The sequence below is a fragment of the Xiphias gladius genome, chromosome 4 (genome assembly GCF_016859285.1).
Source record: "Xiphias gladius isolate SHS-SW01 ecotype Sanya breed wild chromosome 4, ASM1685928v1, whole genome shotgun sequence".
In the NCBI taxonomy this organism is placed as follows: domain Eukaryota; kingdom Metazoa; phylum Chordata; class Actinopteri; order Istiophoriformes; family Xiphiidae; genus Xiphias; species Xiphias gladius.
In genome coordinates, this window is record NC_053403.1 from 14,040,209 (window position 1) to 14,058,384 (window position 18,176).

At 41.0% G+C, this 18,176-nt stretch overlaps 2 protein-coding genes across 10 annotated transcripts; one reads left to right on the forward strand and one right to left on the reverse strand.

Annotated features, from left to right (window-relative positions):
• Positions 1 to 116: 116 nt before the first annotated feature.
• On the reverse strand, positions 117 to 8,461 carry lca5 (lebercilin LCA5). 7 transcript variants are annotated; one of them, XM_040125237.1, is made up of 10 exons: positions 8,329 to 8,461; positions 6,889 to 6,989; positions 5,175 to 5,584; positions 4,525 to 4,763; positions 4,080 to 4,385; positions 3,519 to 3,656; positions 3,289 to 3,385; positions 2,731 to 2,867; positions 2,440 to 2,632; positions 117 to 2,333 (listed from the first exon to the last, which is right to left on the reverse strand). In XM_040125237.1, the coding sequence occupies exons 2-10, from the start codon at positions 6,903 to 6,905 to the stop codon at positions 1,411 to 1,413; spliced, it is 2,460 nt and encodes an 819-aa protein (XP_039981171.1). In that variant the 5' UTR covers positions 6,906 to 6,989; positions 8,329 to 8,461; the 3' UTR covers positions 117 to 1,410. The 7 variants fall into 7 exon arrangements, with proteins under 7 accessions (XP_039981171.1, XP_039981170.1, XP_039981169.1 ...); XM_040125236.1 differs by lacking the exon at positions 8,329 to 8,461 and adding an exon at positions 7,583 to 7,831; XM_040125235.1 differs by lacking the exon at positions 8,329 to 8,461 and adding an exon at positions 7,417 to 7,831.
• Positions 8,462 to 8,692: 231 nt separating this feature from the next.
• sh3bgrl2 (SH3 domain binding glutamate-rich protein like 2) lies at positions 8,693 to 17,355 on the forward strand. Of its 3 annotated transcripts, none has more exons than XR_005707322.1 (4): positions 8,693 to 9,015; positions 12,977 to 13,162; positions 13,930 to 14,125; positions 14,840 to 17,355. XR_005707322.1 is itself a non-coding variant. In XM_040125242.1 (4 exons), the coding sequence occupies exons 1-4, from the start codon at positions 8,971 to 8,973 to the stop codon at positions 14,852 to 14,854; spliced, it is 342 nt and encodes a 113-aa protein (XP_039981176.1). In that variant the 5' UTR covers positions 8,693 to 8,970; the 3' UTR covers positions 14,855 to 17,355. The 3 variants fall into 3 exon arrangements, 2 of the variants coding, with proteins under 2 accessions (XP_039981176.1, XP_039981175.1); XM_040125242.1 differs by having other exon boundaries at positions 13,930 to 14,025; XM_040125241.1 differs by having other exon boundaries at positions 13,930 to 14,012.
• Positions 17,356 to 18,176: the final 821 nt, after the last annotated feature.

Consider the following 18,176-nt stretch of genomic DNA (forward strand, 5'->3'; position numbering starts at 1 on the left):
CATATTCCCCTTACGAAAACGACTATTTGAAATTCTGAAAGAGTAAATACAAAGAGCTCCTCAAAACCGTGTCAGAAAACCAGATATCTGGAAGAATATACTAATTTTACATTTTACTTGTGGTAAGCGCTGCTAAAGGGAACTACGGTAATTTTTTATTACGGAATCTTGATTTTTATGAATACAACATAACTAAATAAATAGCGATTAAAAATGTAACATTTTTTCTATTCACTTCTATATTGTTGAGACTCAACAGGTAGCCTCTCTTACAGCCACTGGTGGTTTCTTTTAGTGCTGATTGTCTGGTCAGTGTCATACTGCCATCGCATGGGACATAGTGCAGGGGACAACATGCCAGGAGTCATAGATATTCACTGTTTAAGGAGCCACAAGTGAGCTGGTGTTAGGGGGTCTGAATTTCCGGTGGCACTACTAAAAACAGCCATAAACCACCAAATATCTTGGTGGTGGTGATCTTTCTTAATACAAAACATATGCTAGATTAAACAAAAAACTACACTACCACTCACTGAGCTTAACATGGTGTTGATTATTCAACATAATATCATTTTCTATGGGGTCACTGACATTTTCCCACTAAAATTTAATAGAATCAGCCCTAATATTGAAAGTCGTAAACCTGCAGAAATTTGCCATTTTTATAAGGTTGCAAAATAACCTGCTTTGTGTAATTGTCAGACATTCAGCAATCAGTTTACACATAGCATGGCTGTCATATCGCTTAGTGGTAAACACACACACAAAAATACAGGATCCCTATCCAACCAATAATAACAGCAGCCTCTAACTATTACTACTACAAAATATGGCAAAGTGCTGAAATTTGAAATGTAAAGAAATGTGCATCGAGTTTCAGTGTGTCTGTATTGCCTGTGCGCTGGGTCTGTGTGTTTATTAGACACATGTTCCAGATGCAGCGTTCCTGTGTGCCGTGGCTCTGCCGACTTTGTATTGCTCAGATGATCTACCAGTCACATTCCGATTGGAAATCCGCACTGCAACCAGTGAAACGTCTTCAGATTTAACAAGTGCAACAAATAAAAGTGTCATAAGTGCAACTAGTATTAAAATTCCTGTAGAGGCAGTCACATGAATGCTTGAAAACCACCTTCAATTAGACATTTTCTACATGATGAAACATTAAAGACAGTTACACAGGTTAAATAATGTCTATAGTCATATAGTATTTTAGATACTTTGCAGAAAGTTTCTTTCCCTCTATGTTTGATTTTGTTGATAATGTTTGATTTTTTTTAATCGGGAAATCAATAGTGTTCAGCCTTTGTAGAAGTAGTTCATCACTCAGATTCTTATATTTTGGAAATCACTCCACGGTGTCTCATGACGGCCCAACATGAGACTGACTACCTCTGATCTAAATTACTTTCATAAAGTCAGTTCCTCTATGTCATCATCAAATGAGGTGATGGCACGGATGGCAGGTCGGCTATCTGCTACATTTAGGGTGCTTAAAGAAGATACTGGAGGAGTGGAAGACCCTGAGTTGAAGCTGAGCAGTCCATCCCTTCTTGAACGTACTCCATTGGTAGTTGGAGGACTACTGAGGACCTCCATTTTATTGGAGGTGCTCACACTGTCGCCAGCAGGTGTGGCCAGGGCACCAAATAACTGTTGCATGAGGCTAGACTTCCTGTCCTTGCCCCCTCCTTTTTCCATGTCTTTATCTTTTTCTGTCTCCAACTCTCTGAGACTAAAAACACCTATTGCTTCAAATGTAGAGTCCCTGTCCTCTTTGGGTGGAGGTGGAGGGAAACCAGAACACCCTCGGGAATGTGAATTTCCGAAAGAAGGCGCGTAGCTTCCAAATGCCAAGTCGTCACTGGAGATTTGGGTGCGTAGTGCTCTTCTGCCAATTCCTGTTGTAACTGCTCCACCCTCTATGCCTGGTCTTCTCCTTCCACCTTCTCTGCTTCCAGCACCAGCACGCAAACTGGACGAGTCCTCTCGCTCTGTGTGGCTGAAAACTGAAGAGTTATGGTTCCTCTGCTCAGGAGGACGAGGAGAAGAATGGTCACTGGTACTCTTGTTGGTCTCAGAGGGACTCAACTCAGCAAACATGGAGTCCTGGGCTCCCTGGATTTGACGATCTATTTCATGCATCTTAGCCAGCAGCTGCTCTTTTTTACGGCGTGCTTCCTCTGCTGCTTGCTGATTAGCCAGAACCTCCTGGTTCCACCTCTCCACCTCCTCCTGGACATGACCACGCTTCCTCTTGTTCTCTTCCTCCTTCGGGTTCAACAGGGAACTTGTCTTCTTTTTGTCTTCTTCCTCCATTTCTTTCTCCCAGCCTGTGGACAGAGTTACTGAACTTTAAGTAAAATTAATTGCTCTTGCTTTCTCGTGCTTTTTACTAACTCAGGCAATAAGTATGTGTAGGTATACTGTTGTCTTTACCGTCTCTTAGTCTCTTCGCCTTCTCTTCAAGCACACTCAGCTCCTGGTTGAGCTGCTGTTTCTCCCTCTCCTGCTCTCTCTCCCTTTCTCTGTGTTTTTCCTTGTCTCTCATCTTCTGCTGTTCGCAGTTTTGATGCCTGTCTTTTGTCTCTGCCTGTCTGTCCACTCTGTCAAGCTCCTGTTGACAGAACGACTTACAACAGTTGAATGCAGAAAATTAAGTGACAGACTGTGTACTAAAACAGGAGATGAAATGTGGAGGGTGGGAAAGGTGAGGGGAAGACTCTTTACCTTGAGTGATAGGTATTCATCAGGTCCCTGTTCACTGTAATCGTTGGCATCAGTGATGGCGGGGGGAGGTGTGGGGAAATCCAGACTGGACACCCTGTCTTCAGTCTGCACTGCCTTGGTGCTGTTCCTGCTGGGAACTATATGTGAAATAAAAGCAGAGTATATATGAGAGTCATTTTTGCTTAACCTATTCCTAACCATCCCTTGATAAAAGAGCACTAATATTTATTAGCATCCATGTTTGTCATTTTTTGTTGATACACTCTAAGCAATAAAAATAATGATTTAGTCATTCAAATGCAACAGGCTGGAAACCTTTGACAAAAAACAGAATAACAATAAGGAAACTGATGATCCCAGACAAATCTCCCCGACTTTTCAAAGTCCATTTCAATATGCATAAACATGCACAGCAACAGGCTTGGTAAACACAAAATCTCTTAACTGTTCCGTGTCTTCCATGACCATAGGAGCAGTTGAAGCATTATTAGGTTTTACACAGATAAACTTAAGATAATTGCACATATGAGCTTCAGCAACCGACAGTTAGGCCCCTACCTTTCTGCTTTGTGCTACTGTCAGTATCTTTTCTTAGTGAGGCTTTTACCATGCGGTTGGCATAAATGTTCTTGGTGTCTAGTTCTCTCTCCTTCTCCTGATAAGAAAACAAAAATTAAAACAAATGAAAATTTCATACATGGACCAAGCAACTGTTTATACACAATCATAAAGGAAGACAACTTGTTTCAGTGGTTTATTTAAAGTGTTTTTTTTTTTTGTATAGGCACCTTAAGTTTATTGGTCAGTCGTTCCAGCTCCTCCTGCAGGGTCCTAATCTCCTCCTGGGCACTGATGGTTTTCTTCCTCTCTGCAGCCAACTGCCTCTGGTAACTGCTGTTAATCAGCTCTATGCTACGCTCCAGCTCCTTCAAATATATACAGATTAACGAATGCACAAAGGAGTCAAATCTTTAAGATACATCTGAAGATTTGGGAAAGCTCATGTTCAGAAATAAGTCAACAGTAGGATAAATTCTATCAAATCTGAAACTGCTTAAGCTCCTCTAGTTGCAGTGTTTACTGCAACTACTTCCAGTTACACCCCCTTGAGCTTTTCCTGCAGTTATAGCCTGAAATTTGAACAGACTTGTGTTTTCACTGACTTGAAAGCGTCAGCCTGTAAAGTGCAGTATTTATTCACAAATTTAGTAAAAATGAAAAACATTGACTTCTAAGAAAATTTCCATTGATTGAATATGATTCACAGGGACACAAAAGGAAAACCTTTGCAAAGCTCAGCTTTATCAATAAATAATCAGCAAAATAAATTAACTCCATTATAAATTTACCTTAATCCTGCGTTCTGCCTCTTGGGCCCGTGCCTTCTCTTCCTCCAGCCTGCGGCTTAGCTCATCTCTGGCTCCTAACTCTCGCCGGTCGACCAGCTTCTTTAGCCGGGCGATGGTCGCCTGACTCCTTTGCAGCTGCTCCTCGCTGTCCCTCACCCTCCGCTCAGCTGCCCGTTCCCGCTCCTGAGTGCGCCTGAGCCGCTCGCGCAGCACGTGGGTCTCGTTGGAGTGGCGCGACAAGAGCTGGGAAATCTCACTCTCTGTGTCATCGTAGCGCTGCAGGGCTTTCTCTTGACGAACCTGAAGCTGCAGCATGGAAAAGGAGACATTCCATTCTACGTAGGATGCCACAGGTGTTACAGGTGGGGAGGAAGGAAAAAAGAAAACAAATACCATTCTTGGCCCCATATATTCAACCCCAACCAAACTAGAAGGTTAAGCTTACCTGTCTGAGGATTCGGTTTTCCTTCTGCAGCTCATCAGTACGCTGCTGCAGCTCAGCAAGAGCATTACGCAATTCATTGATCTTTAGCAGGCGGGCCGAAAGCATCCGCTTGGTCACGAGGTCCATGTCTTTCGGGGGTGTGGAGTCCTTGCTTTGTGATCGCACTCCCCTGCATTGATGCTGGGTCAGGGGTTGGCCACCTAGACGCTGTGGGCGGGGCACACCCCGTCGCCCTACAACTACGAGATACAAAGACACGATGCAGAAATAATTTAAAAGTCAATCAACACTTATTTACAGGCCATTACTGAAACACATGGGCATAAGTGCATCCCAACTAAATGGTGAATATAATTTAAATTTGAAGCTACATAGAAAAATACTAGCCTACCAAAGCTGTTGGTAACAACTTTCTCAATTTTCAGAAGGAGGAATTTGTTGTGTTTTACAATTTATTTGTGAGTATAGGGTGAAAACTGCTCATAAAAATCTTATCCTCATTAGAGGATTTTTTTTCTCTCTGCAGAAATCACCATTTTAAAATCTGTCTTACACTGCCATCAACTGGACAGTAAAGCAAATTTGGCCAGTAAGGACCACGTTTCATTCATTCATCAGTCCATACTTGATCACTTCCTTGCTTTATATACCTGTCTTGTAGACTGGGCTGGTAGAAATCCTCTTTGCCCGCACCCCTTTTTGAGGAGTAGGGGATGGAGTCCGGGACCGGGAGTATGGTGAGAGTGAACTCTCTGAAGGAGACTCATTCTCATAGTCCTCTGAATAAAATGACCCACTACTTCTCCGTCTCTCTCCATCGGATATCTGGTCCCGATCAGGGTCTGAATGCCAGGTTCTGGTTTTCGATCTACTCTCAACACAGCTGTCTTTTTCATCCTCATTCTTGTCCTGGAAGTTCTTTTTGTGTTTTTGGAAGGCTGATCCTCGGGAATCTTTCTTTGTACCCCGAAGGGACTGGCGACTTAGATCAACATCCCGGTTGTCTTCATGCAGCTCAGTGGCATTTTCAGATTCCATGTTGTCACTTTGAGAAGAAATTCTGTGTTGAATTTAAACACAAAAAGTGGGAAAGAAACAAATCACACTGTGAATCATATTAGGATTTTTCTGTGTTACAAAGGCCTAGGTGTAGAAAGTGTACCTTACCTGATTTAACAGACTTACATTAAAAGTCCCCTGGAAAACTGACCTCAACAGTTGTACTGTGCAACTCAGATGAAAATTCTCAATATTTATCCACAACAGTAATAAGAAGCTAGGCCAACTGGTTTCTCTCAGGTTTTCCGTATTGTGTGTCTTGGTCACTTAGCTACAATACACATGAGGTGGAATTTTCCATGAGGCTGAAAGATGTATGATATCACTATTCCACACCGCTATTGCTCCATACAAAATGCTAGCCTGCCCCCATCTGTCCTAGAGACTTATTAAACAGCTAAATTATTATTTCTGACTGCAATAAGATGTACACAAATTCACAGAATATAGAAAAAAGTAGAAGTAAGGTCTTCAGATGTTCCCAACTTGTATTCCTATTTTGTTGATTGTAGATATGGTGTTGCGTATTTAATATTTAGTATGCCCCATACTTTGAATATGTTATGTTTTCCTTTGCAGCATTACTACTTGTTACAAAACTACTAAAATAGAAAAAAATATTTTTTCTATTGTCCCTGCTCAGCCCAACACATTCATATGTCAACAAGAATAAACATACGAATCAAACTAAATTCTGAAGAGCGTGTATGCTCCTTAGTATTTGTGTTAATGGGATTTAGAAGTCATACAGTCATCTGGCCCTTTCATCAACCCTGACAGTAATAGAATCACTTGATGGGTAAGTATCTATGGCAGCACCAGAACACACAGCCACATTACCATAAATTAACAAGAGCGTCATTGTAGGTCAAGCAGGCCAGAAATGTCCTACACCTGAACACAAACTTGTTTCTGAAAACGATGTCGTATGGCTTTTTTTTTTTTTTTACAAGCACACTAAAGATCTTAACAGGAAAAATGGTTCCTCTGTCATTTTTCTCCTCTATAATCACAAGCAACATTTACATATGTTGCTTGTGTACATATATAATAGATATGCACCGAAAAAACACTGTTCATTCAAACTTTGATTTTTCATTATAAACGACAAACATTTGATGATTAAGAATATGAATTAAATATGAATGTCCATTTTTATGGCTACCATACAATTATCATTCTCATTACGAACTAAATGAATCAAATGAAATAATTGCCCCGATTAACATTACACCAAATCCTGCTGAAAAACAAATATATGTCTGGGTATTTTCACACTCACCACATACATCATATCCCAGTCACCTCTTTTTCGTCTTCATAGTGATTATTTCTGATTGTCTCCAGGTTCCTGATAACGCTGTTAGGTTGGCTGAGAAACTCTCTGAGGCCGGGTCACAATCTCTCTGGTGAAAACAAATGCACAAACAGATGCTTGTTACCTAGGCTTTACTACATCGGTAGTAGCAGCTACACCTGACCTGCTTTCTCTGACACAGACAGGCTGGATTAAGGTAGGCCTTCTGCTGTTGACAGGTGCATTGCCATTGTTTTCAGACAGCCTGCCGAGTGAAAGCAATAAAATGTTGCACCTGAAGCCAACCACACATCTTCGGGCCCTGTACTGACGTGGAGCGTTAGAATATGGACGTGAATAAAAGCTTAAAAAAAGTGGGAGACGATACCAAAATCATTTCAGCGTACTGACACTAGCAAACGTTAGCATGTAAGTAGTTCTACAAAGCTAACCTTGCTTGGTGAGCCTATTGCCACCTAATGCTAGCTTGGCAACAAAAAACTACCATCAACAGGTGGGATGTGTTTTAGTGTTACCATTCGGAGTCTCCTGGCTGTAATCTGCCGTTTCCGCGTTTACTTTGAAAAAATCTTGCTGGCGTTGTTGGATTTACGTTTAACTTTGTAACCCTTGGCTAATGTTAGCTAAAAAGCTCAGACCATTAGCAAGCTAACTAGCACGAACTTTAGCAAGCTTTACTACCGTTATGTATAAGATGGCATAGCCACCCGCCCTTTTTGGGAACAAACAGTCACGACTGCCGTTTCAGAATGCGTCGACCTGTAATTATCCACAGTAATACTGCAGCACGGGCTAATTTTGCCAGTCTGGGGCGTTCAGATACTATTTTTCGTTTTCAGTCCACGCCTTGAGGTTTGCCACAGCCACCGACGCCGTACCATGGCAACCGTAGCACCACCTGCAATGACACTCTTCCACCAGAGTGGCGCTGTGGCGCGTGTTGTGACATGCACAGCTAAATGTTTATACTAGCATTATGTTAATAAATATTTGCTTAGTGTTTGAGATATGTATCCTTAAAGCCCTGCTATCTAACCGTCTGAAGCCTAACATATCATAGTCACTCAAAAAAAAAGAAAAATGCCATTTACAGCTGCCTACTCATGCTGTGCAATGCGTATTTCAATTGTGCTCAAGTTTTTAGGAGATATTATGTGTGCATACACTGTGCCTGTCACTTCAACAGCAGATATGTACTGCTGGATAGATGCATGTCTTAAGCCTGTTCACACTCAAACAGTTGACTCCATGAAGAATCAACAGTAAACTTGCAGGGTAGGCTTATTCACTGTATCATAATAATCAACATTCATTGGATACAGATCTGGATCAACAACACAAAAAAATGCCTAAATTCACCAGTTTTGATTGATTGAGAACCGAGATGTACTGCTAAGTGTAAAAACAAACTAGCCGGGCAGACAAACCCCATTTCTGTCCAGAAAGCTGCCAGAATCTCGAGGAGAACCGCATTTCCACTCCTACACACGTTGTCCTTCCCCAGTGTAACTACTTGAAACTTGCTAGTGAGGTTGTAAAAGTTTAGGCGATGCCGATCAGAATTCCACAACGCACGAACTATAATTTTTGTTTTCCCAAAAACGAATCAAGCAACAACAAAAAAATAATCAAACCGACACACACACAAGCAAAAAAAAAAAAAAAAAAAATTAAAAAAAATTGTGGTCTGTGCTTTGTTTGTTTGTTTTTTTAAAATCAGAATTAGCTTCCGGGGGGTCCACAACAAAAATGGCCCCTAGCTCAAACACCATGTTGCGCGACTGTAGTGTTCCTTATTCTGAAAAGTTGCGAGCGGAAGTCCAGTGTTCCGCGCGGTGTCCAGCATCGGTGCGGCGAGGAGCGCGGCCGAGCGTCGCGGGCAGCAGAAAGCCAACGCGGTTTCACGTTATCATGGCTCAGTCGAAACCCCGGAGACGCGTCCCCTCTCTCATCTGAAGCGCAGCGTCAGTGGTCCAGAGTCTCCAGGCGTAATTTCAGGGGGAGTGAGCGGGACTCGCCGCCTCCCGAGCAGTTCGTTGTCGACTGCCTGGCATTTATTTGGGATTAAAATGGTCATCAGGGTTTACATCGCCTCCTCAACCGGCTCTGTCGCGGTGAGTGTTTATTTCGATCGCTCAAACGTGTTACCAGGCTTGTTGACAGGTGCATGGGGACAACGCAGGCATACGAAGAGCCAGGTGCAAATCTTTCTGCTCGCCGAGCAGCCGAATGTGCACGTTTTAATGGGTCCATTTCTTCTGCCCCTTCGGGCAACGTGTGTGTCAATTCAGCCTGATGAATTTGCATTTCACAAACAGCATTGCATTTAACGTTCCGACTGGTGTTATACTCTTGGTTGCAACCCCGCCTGGGCTTTAAAAGTAGAGAAGCTGAATCAGCGGCACTTTCTTGTAAAACATCTCCCTCGTATAGGCAGAACAAAGTACGTGCTGGGTGCGCAAACAAGCCACGAGAAGTCCATTCACATTCCCCCCAGGACGTATATATGTATGTACTGTATGTGTACCTTAACTATGGCCTCATAAATTACAATAGAGTCAAGGTTTGGCTGATTCACACAGTTAAAACTAAAATGAAGATTGTAAGACTCATAAACAGTATTTAGGGCAGATTTGTGTGGTCTGATTCAGGAGAAGACGGGTATTTAAAAGGTACTACAGTAAGGTTATTCCACAAAATATAAAAACAAAAAACCCCGAGGCGTATAGTTATAGTGTTAAAGTCACAAGCTTCAGGGACATTGTTCTGGTGTTACACAGATAGAAGTATAAACCTCGAGAACAATGTCTCTTTCCTCTTTTATAAAGCAGCTTTACTCTTACATCTACTGGAACCAACTCTGTACCACCGAACCTTTGACAGCGACCGAGCAGCAGTATCCCACAGCCAGGTTCTAATCTCAATACATAAGACTTAGATATGTCAGTACACTTAATTAGAGGGGACACATACTGTGGCTCTCATCAACTCGTGGACTCGATCAACAGAAAGTTGAGGATTTGGTGCTTTTAACTGTTTTTGTATCATAAATTAAATATGTTTGGGATTTGGGCTGTTGGTCAAAAAAAAAAAAAAAAACCCACATCATTTTGGGCTCCGGGACACTGTGATTTCTACTTGTCACAATTTTCTGACATTTCATATACTTAACGAGTAATGGATCAATCCAAAAAAAAAAAAATCTAATTATTTATCAACAATGACAGTAATAGTTAGTTGCAGCTTCAGTCTTATAGTGGTTCTTGGCCAACAACAGGCACATGCCATATAAGAGAGTCCAGCTGATACTGAGTTTGAGCAGAAAATCATCAAACAACACTCTTGTTTGAATGCTTAAAGTCTTAGGTAATGGGACAAATGAGTAATATATTTATTTTATCACGCTCCTTCTTGGTGGAAGAGGGCGGCAAATTCTTTGAGCGTTTATAAAGGAGTTATTTTTAACCATGACACATTCAAGTGCATTCATTAATTTACAGTACATTCAAAACACAAAGACTCTCTTACATGAAGCACATTCATATATGCTTCAGTAGGTCCACCATTTGGGTCAGTTATGTGAGTGTTGAGCTCATGTGAATGTAATTCGCCCTGAATGCGTCTGAATTGAGTTACAAGTGATTGAATGAAGAGGCGAGGTGAGGCGGGATCCCACATCTCATTTAAAGCGAAATGGACGTGTGTGCGTGGAGAAAAAAGCTGCGCCGGTGTGGGATGGAGATGGAGGGAGGCAGTGTTAAAGAGAGTGAAGCCAGGAGTGGGAATCTGGAAAACACACAGGTGCTACAAATGCAGGGGAAAGACCGACTGAAGGGAAAAGTAATAATCTAAAGATTGCAGTGTGCCCATAAAATGAGCAGCTTTACCACAGCAGATTAGTGGGGCGGAAATCATCAGCACAGAATGAATGAAGGGCAAACTAGGTTATCCCCCACCCCTCAACAGATGCAAATCGGGTTCAGTCTCATCAAATTTTGCATTTTGTAACTCCTGTTTTCCTACTCATTATTACAAATGTCAGTTTTAAGAATTAAAAATGGTCACAACTACATGTCTTCACATAAACTGATCTAATAAATGGTGAAATTTCAAAACCATTGCTATCCACTGTTGTTCAGGGCAGGTGTCATTTATTCCTTTTTTGATTATTTTTCTATCGCAAATCCTCCCTCTCTTTTTCTGCCCGTGACTAAAGGATTAGCTCTCTCTTAACCTTGAGCTTAATCCCTGCATTTCAGAAAGTGCTCTCAAACAATGCATGCATACTCATATACTGTAATTTGAGTGTATGTATGGCTTTAATCCTGGATGCAGACAACACTCGCACACAAATCTGAACTCATCCTCCATCCCCCTGACACACGCTCACTCACTCTCACGGGGGGCACTTCTTTCATTATTTAGACCCATGCTACCTGCCTTTCAGCGCAGAGGAAGACCCAGTCATTTATACTATCTTGTTCACAAGCAATGTAACATACAGCGTAGACTCAGACTAGAAACTAACAGTGGTTCTGTAGTGGTTCTGGTTTTAACCTTTGACCAGAACAAACAGAAATTTTTCTCTTTAAAGACAGTGTTCTTGTAATTCATTTACTTTCTTGTGGGCTTCAAGATAAAGCTCTTTTTAATCACTGTTAGAGAGACACGACAGATTATTTGCTGACTTGTCTCTCTCTCTCTCTGTGTGTGTGTGTGTGTGTGTGTGTGTGTGTGTGTGTGTGTGTGTGTGTGTCCGACTGTCCAGAACAATCCCTTACTGTCTTTAAGGTAAAACAATGGTTCCATTGTGACGCTCAGCATCCCTAAAATAACGGGGACATATGCACATGTATACACCCAAGGCACACAGGGAAGACATTATTCAATTTTGGATTCTTTATTTTTCTTTTTTCATCTCCTCCATCAAAGGAGGAATTCCTAGAAAACTGTTTTCTGGGTACTGGATAATAAGTGATAATATTTATACACAAAATAAAAGCCCCTGTTAATATTTGTTCAGACTGTGTAATCAGGTTTTTGTGATATTGGAAGAATCTGAGTCACCATAGAAGGACTGCATTAGTTTTCACAATGGATGATAAAATAGAGATGAAATAGAATGAATGAATATACAAAGTGGATGCTGTTGCAAGTATAAGCTACGAATGTCTGATTAAAAACTTTGAACAATTAGGTTTTATAAATAAGAGGAGAAAGAGATAGACACTCCGCAGTTACAGGTCCAAGACAGCAGAACTGTGTCACTGTGTCTAATGTGTATTTATGACCTACCATGGAAATTTTCTGCCTTCTAAAATTTTCTTTGGATATATATATATATATATATATATATATATATATATATATATATATATACACATTCATGCAGTTCTCAGTCCCACACAAACAGAGCCATGTCGCACAGTACCAGAGGGAGCTGTGGCATCCATCCCATAGACCGCAGCTGGGAAAGTTGATTGCATCCCCTTTACCATGGGGTTCCCTCTTACTGTAATTACATCCCCGTACTCCCACACTAATATAGGTGCCCCTTAATTGGGAATCATTGAACAGCATGTTGGAGAAATGTACTTTTTTAGAATCGAATAATAAACATAGTAATTGATAGATTCATTGAAAAATAATAATTGCTACAGCCTACACCCTCTTCTGAAGTCGGTTCAGAAATGGATGTCGGCTCTCTGATTTCAAACCTAATCTCCGTCACTAATCAATAATCCGCCTTAATGTCGCCATGACCAACAGAGTTGCTGTGTAGTCAGTACATACAGTACACTCCATGTGTGTGTGTTTGACTGAGTGAGAAACCCTGGTTATATGGGGATCAGCTTACTGTTTGTCGTTACAGAAGTGTATTAAATACCCAGACCCTTGGCCAAGAGCAGTATACAGGGGCAGGGGGCATGCCACACACACATATTGTCCACTTGCACTCTTATATATATATGTATGTTTCTTTATATGTACCTTTCTTTAGTTTAGTTGTATTCAGCTGTTTTCTACCCTTATTGACCTTCTTCTTCTTCTTTTATTCCTTTTCGACCACTCCAGGTAAAAAAGCATCAGCAGGCTGTAGTGGGTTTCCTGGAGGCCAATCGAATCAGCTTCCAGGAAGTAGACATCACCATGCTGGAGGAGCAGAGGCTCTGGATGTACCGCAACATACCCCGGGAGAGGCAGCCAGAGAAAGGCAACCCGCTGCCTCCACAGATCTTCAATGAGGATCGCTACTGTGGGGTATGATGGACATCAGTTTATAGTGTTTATGATGAGCAGGCAGCTCTGCACACTTGGAGACAATGTTGTTGTTTTTTTGCACATCTGACCTTTAAAGGAACCATTTGGAGTTTGTATTGCTTCACACCAAAATGCATTGGATACAATATATCCTGTTTGCATTTCCAATCTCATAACACAAAAAAACCTTTTTGAACAATTTTTGCCCTTTGCATTCTTCTACACTGTATTAGCAACACCAACTGTAAAAATATGTGTCACATCACACCATGCTTATGCACATGCTAATCGAACATAAAATAGAAATAGTAAAAGGACCCACTGATCAAAACATTATCTGCAGATAGTACCTTTAAGGTTGAGATGGTGCATAAAACCTTTATATAGTCGATGCGGTAAGATTAAAATAGTTGTGCCAAAAAATAGTTAATGTCAATAAAAGTTAGTACAAAGTTGAGCTAACTATGCCTGTGAATGAGTTTGATCAGTTAGAGCTTGCCAGTTTATGTCCTCCTCTGAGATTGCACTCTAGTCTGTAATCTGGTGGTAATCCAGTTTCATGGATGGGGCAGATTATCTGCTCTGCCTGCCGTCACTCTCACTGGCCAAGGAAATCCAACATTACCCTGCAATGTCATGGTCACTGAATTATATTAAAAGCAGCAGTGGAAGGACTATTTGGCAGGGATGTTTACAGCCACCTTTCAAACTTGTTAGAGATTATGTAACACTCAACATCCTATTTTTTTTGTCCCTCTCCCCTTCAGGACTATGAAGACTTCTTCCAGTCAAAGGAGAACAACACTGTGTTTGCATTCCTTGGGCTCAGTTCACAGCCATCAGTGAAAATGTGTGAAAATACTGTATGTACACAGAAATAAACTGTTGTCTCTGTGTTGTAAATCATGCAGCTGCCCAACTTCCTCAAAAACTAAACACTGCACCATGTCTCCGCGGTGCTAGGTCAGTAGATCAAGGTTCTGCAAGATGCCTCTGAAACATCTGATTCATGACTCACTGGTGTTTCATGCATATAAACTGTTTTTTTGATAGGAAAAAGAGAAGTCAGTACATTTGAATTTAGCAGCCTTGTCTCCCCCCCTCAATCTGTTTTAACAAATATCAAGATTTATCTGCTGTGCCTCCCAAAGATCCTCTTAGAATTTAGATCATCATCGTTCCTACATCAACCGGAGTTAATCTCGGTGCTTAGATGATCTGGGAAACTAATACAATACAGCATGTAGCTCTCATCTTCGCGCTAGAGCTTGAATTGCAAAGGTGCTTTTTGAAGAATACAAAATTACAGGGGCCATTCAATGATGCAGTTGCCACACACCAAAAGGGGCCCCATTCCTCACTAGGGAGCATTTATTGGATTTTCCTCCAGTCACATCTTTCCTCTCTTTCTCCTCTAGAGGTTCATTGGATAACTCAGTTAGAAGAGATCTGATTACGTATAAACCAGAAGGGTATTGCAGATACATTCAGTCTGGAAATGTTCCTGAGTTTGATGTTTTGCAGGGGTATCTTGCTATATAGTATATAATGTTTGATCTGGAAAATCTAAGAAGAACTTAGTGGACACAAAGTTTGATTTCATGAACTGCAGATACAGTAAATGAATAAATAATTAGACTAACTGTTGCGCTGTTTTTTTCCCCCCAATCTTTCCAGCATTCGGAATCATAGATCAAACTGCTGGTGTGCGACGTCTGAGGAACCTTAGAATATGAGGACACAAACTGCATCACTTCCTGAGTTGCATCATATCCTTCACCCATGATCCCCGTGCTACGAAGCCAGCATTTTGCCAAACCTCAGCCCACATGGATTTCCTCCTGTATGACCTCTTCCGACTTTAAAAACTGTTTAAGCAACATTCCACCGTTACTCAAGTCTCCAAGAAGTGTCTGACCCTCAAGAGGCCTCTGAAACCCCAATCACAGAAAAAGTGGATTAACTTTATGATGGATGTATTTGTGTTTCCTTTTCATATTAACACACGGTGACAGCAAACACTGTTTTGAAAATGCATAAGCATAAACTGTGTGCAAACTAGAAAACGACGTAGCAGAATTTTGCATCAATAGACCAGTTGCTGTAGGTCAGTCTACGATGTGGTGGACGAGGACGAAATGATCAGGTGCGGCGGTGCAGCACAAGCCACCTGAATACACACCTGTATCGTGTGTGTGCATGCCTTAGTGTGTGTGTGTGTGTATCTGTCTCAATCAGCAGCTGTTAATGAAGGCTGTGCTGTGAGAGGGGGAGCTGAGAGGCAGCACTTGATGCAACTTGAAACAACCGGAGGCCTAGCCATTATGTCTGGATGGATGTGTGTGCGTGCCTGCTCGTGTGCACACAGGTTTGTGTTTACATGTGTGGGAGTAGAGATGCTTTCCCCTGAGTTGACAGTGACGCTGCAGTTTAACACAAAGCAGATGAGACCAAATGCTGAGAATCTTAAAACATATTTGTAATTATACATAGTATCATAGCAAGCGTTCATGTTTAGGTTGTAGTGGCTCTTATCAAATAAAACATACATTGATTAATGCACAGGGTTGGGATCAATATTTATGTTTTGCCTGTTGTCTGCAAATCCGGTAAAACGACCAAAACCAACAATGTGTTATATCTCAATATGTTCTGACTTCTCTACCATGTCTGTGGCACTCGGTCCCAAGCCCATTCCCTCAAGCTGAAGACTTAAATCTTTAAAAACAGATTTCAAACATAGAGTTTCATTCATTGTTGTTGTTTTTTGTTTTTGTTTTAAAGGCTTAGTCATTTCCTAAAAAAAAACTGGGCATTGTAGTTTTAAGCCAACGTTACACAAGCAAGAGTAAATAGCACATTTGTAAGGATTATTTTAAGCCGCGGATAAATACACATTTGGTGCTCTAGTACTGCATATTTACAGCAACAGAATGGTGTATGTAGGATCGACTCAAAATAAGCTACGGTGCCCAGGTTTATTTATAATGAAGGAACATGTTGCCCAGTATGGCTCACTGATGAGTTTTTAATGGCTTTCAGACAACAATGGAGCTCTATGGCACGGAGGAATAACATTATCAGGCCTTGGCAACTCGGACAGTACTGGTTTGGTCTTTTTGTGGGATTTGTTGACAATGTGAAAATATAGATTATGACCAGCTTTATCCTCTAATCAAGACAGCTCTAGACTAAGCATGGTTACAATCATGTAGACTACAGGAATACACTTTACAGATCACTCCAAGTCTTATGTGACAGAGGATCCAAGAGATATGGAACAAATAATTTATTGCTTTGAGATAATTGAGTGGCAAAGCTCCAAACCTCAGATTTCCGTGTTGTGCCTCCACTTCTCTCTCTATATTTCCAAACGTCTGAGCAAACAGTTGCGTAAATGTGAGCAAACTGCCCTGTGTGTGTTTTATGCATAATGAAAATAACAAGTGATTGACACATGGTGCCCAACTCCTACTCCTGTCCTCAAATCTGTATTCTGTGTCTCTCCTAAACACTGACACTAAGCATTATCTCTTAATGTCTCTTTCCTATTAAATCATCACGGTTGGGTGGTTAACTGATTCCTTTATATTTACGCTTGAAGGGCACACAAACAGATGCACCCTCACTAGCCATTTTTCCTGAATGTTGTGCCATCTGTTGAAAGGATATGTAATTTTTACTTATTTTAAATCAAACAGGATATCACATTATCACCACTGACACTGACATTCCTCTTTTGCTGACTTGTATCATTTATTGTCAAATCATGTAATGACTTTCTTGTGAGCTCTGTGAATGGACACTAACAAGTCTGTTGGACCACAAACTGACTAAATGTACTCCATGTTACACCTCGCTGTCTGTGACTTTGTTGTGGTAAATTGTGGCTTTTTTTTTCTATTTGAAACGGGCTCATGAGAATTGTACTCAATGACACATGTCTGTATGGGAGCAGATTACAATATTTTAAGTTTATTTGCGTCAGTATTTTTCATTTGCGTGTTATTGTTCAAGTAATACTCTTCCAAAAGAGGTACATACTGTTATTTCTTTGCATATTTGAGATCAATGAATATGAAATGGAGAATGGAGAAGATGAAAATGTAAAAGAAGACACCTTTTATGAGAGGATCAATCTGGAGGGCCTCTCTAGTGGTGGTGGGAAAGTCACATTGTTCTTTGCCATGCAGAAAACCCCGATTGGCAACTAAAGGCAACATTTTCAAAAGCTCTGTGTTGCTTATGTGATGTCATGTAGGTCTACCATACATACAGAGTCTGAATAAACTCGGTGGATGGACATCGCCAACTCTTGGATTAAGGTGCAATAGCTGATAAAAATTGGATAAAGAGGTTGGACTCAAATACAGACTCAGGTCAAAAAGCAGGATTACAGTAAACAACATGAAGGCAGTCAAGGAGTCAAGCAAACAAAATCAAAGAGTACAATCAACGAAGACAATCATGCAGAGAATGAGTGTGAGACGTTATACTGTTACGAATAGCCGATGGGGAGCAGCTCCTCAGGCAGGTGGTGCTCAGGAGTGGGAAACGCTGCAGTGGCACCTAGTGGACAGGTGAGGAATGGCAGATGTGGAAGGGGAAGGGATGTTGCAAATGTAAATAGACAAAACTTGACAAGTGGAGGCAGATGAGGCAGAAATGGGAGATGGTGGAGGATTAATTTAAAACACTAATCCCTTTATTGCAGTCGTAAATTAAAATCTTTAATGTAATTCAATCATTTGTGATAGTCAAAGTATATATTTAACACTCCACCACTCTGCTGGTGACTATCCTAAACAGAACAACAGTGTTAAAGCTTTTTTACCCACTTCCAATATCCAGCTCAAACTCAGATTAACCATAAAATATTTTGAACATCAAGGGCTGGTAGACTGCTTTCTTGGCTGTACTACCCAAAATTAAATTGGAGTACACTTTAATTTGGCTAAACAGTGTCTATCTAAGAAGCTGAATCATGTTTCATGTCAAATTCTGAGTAAGAGCA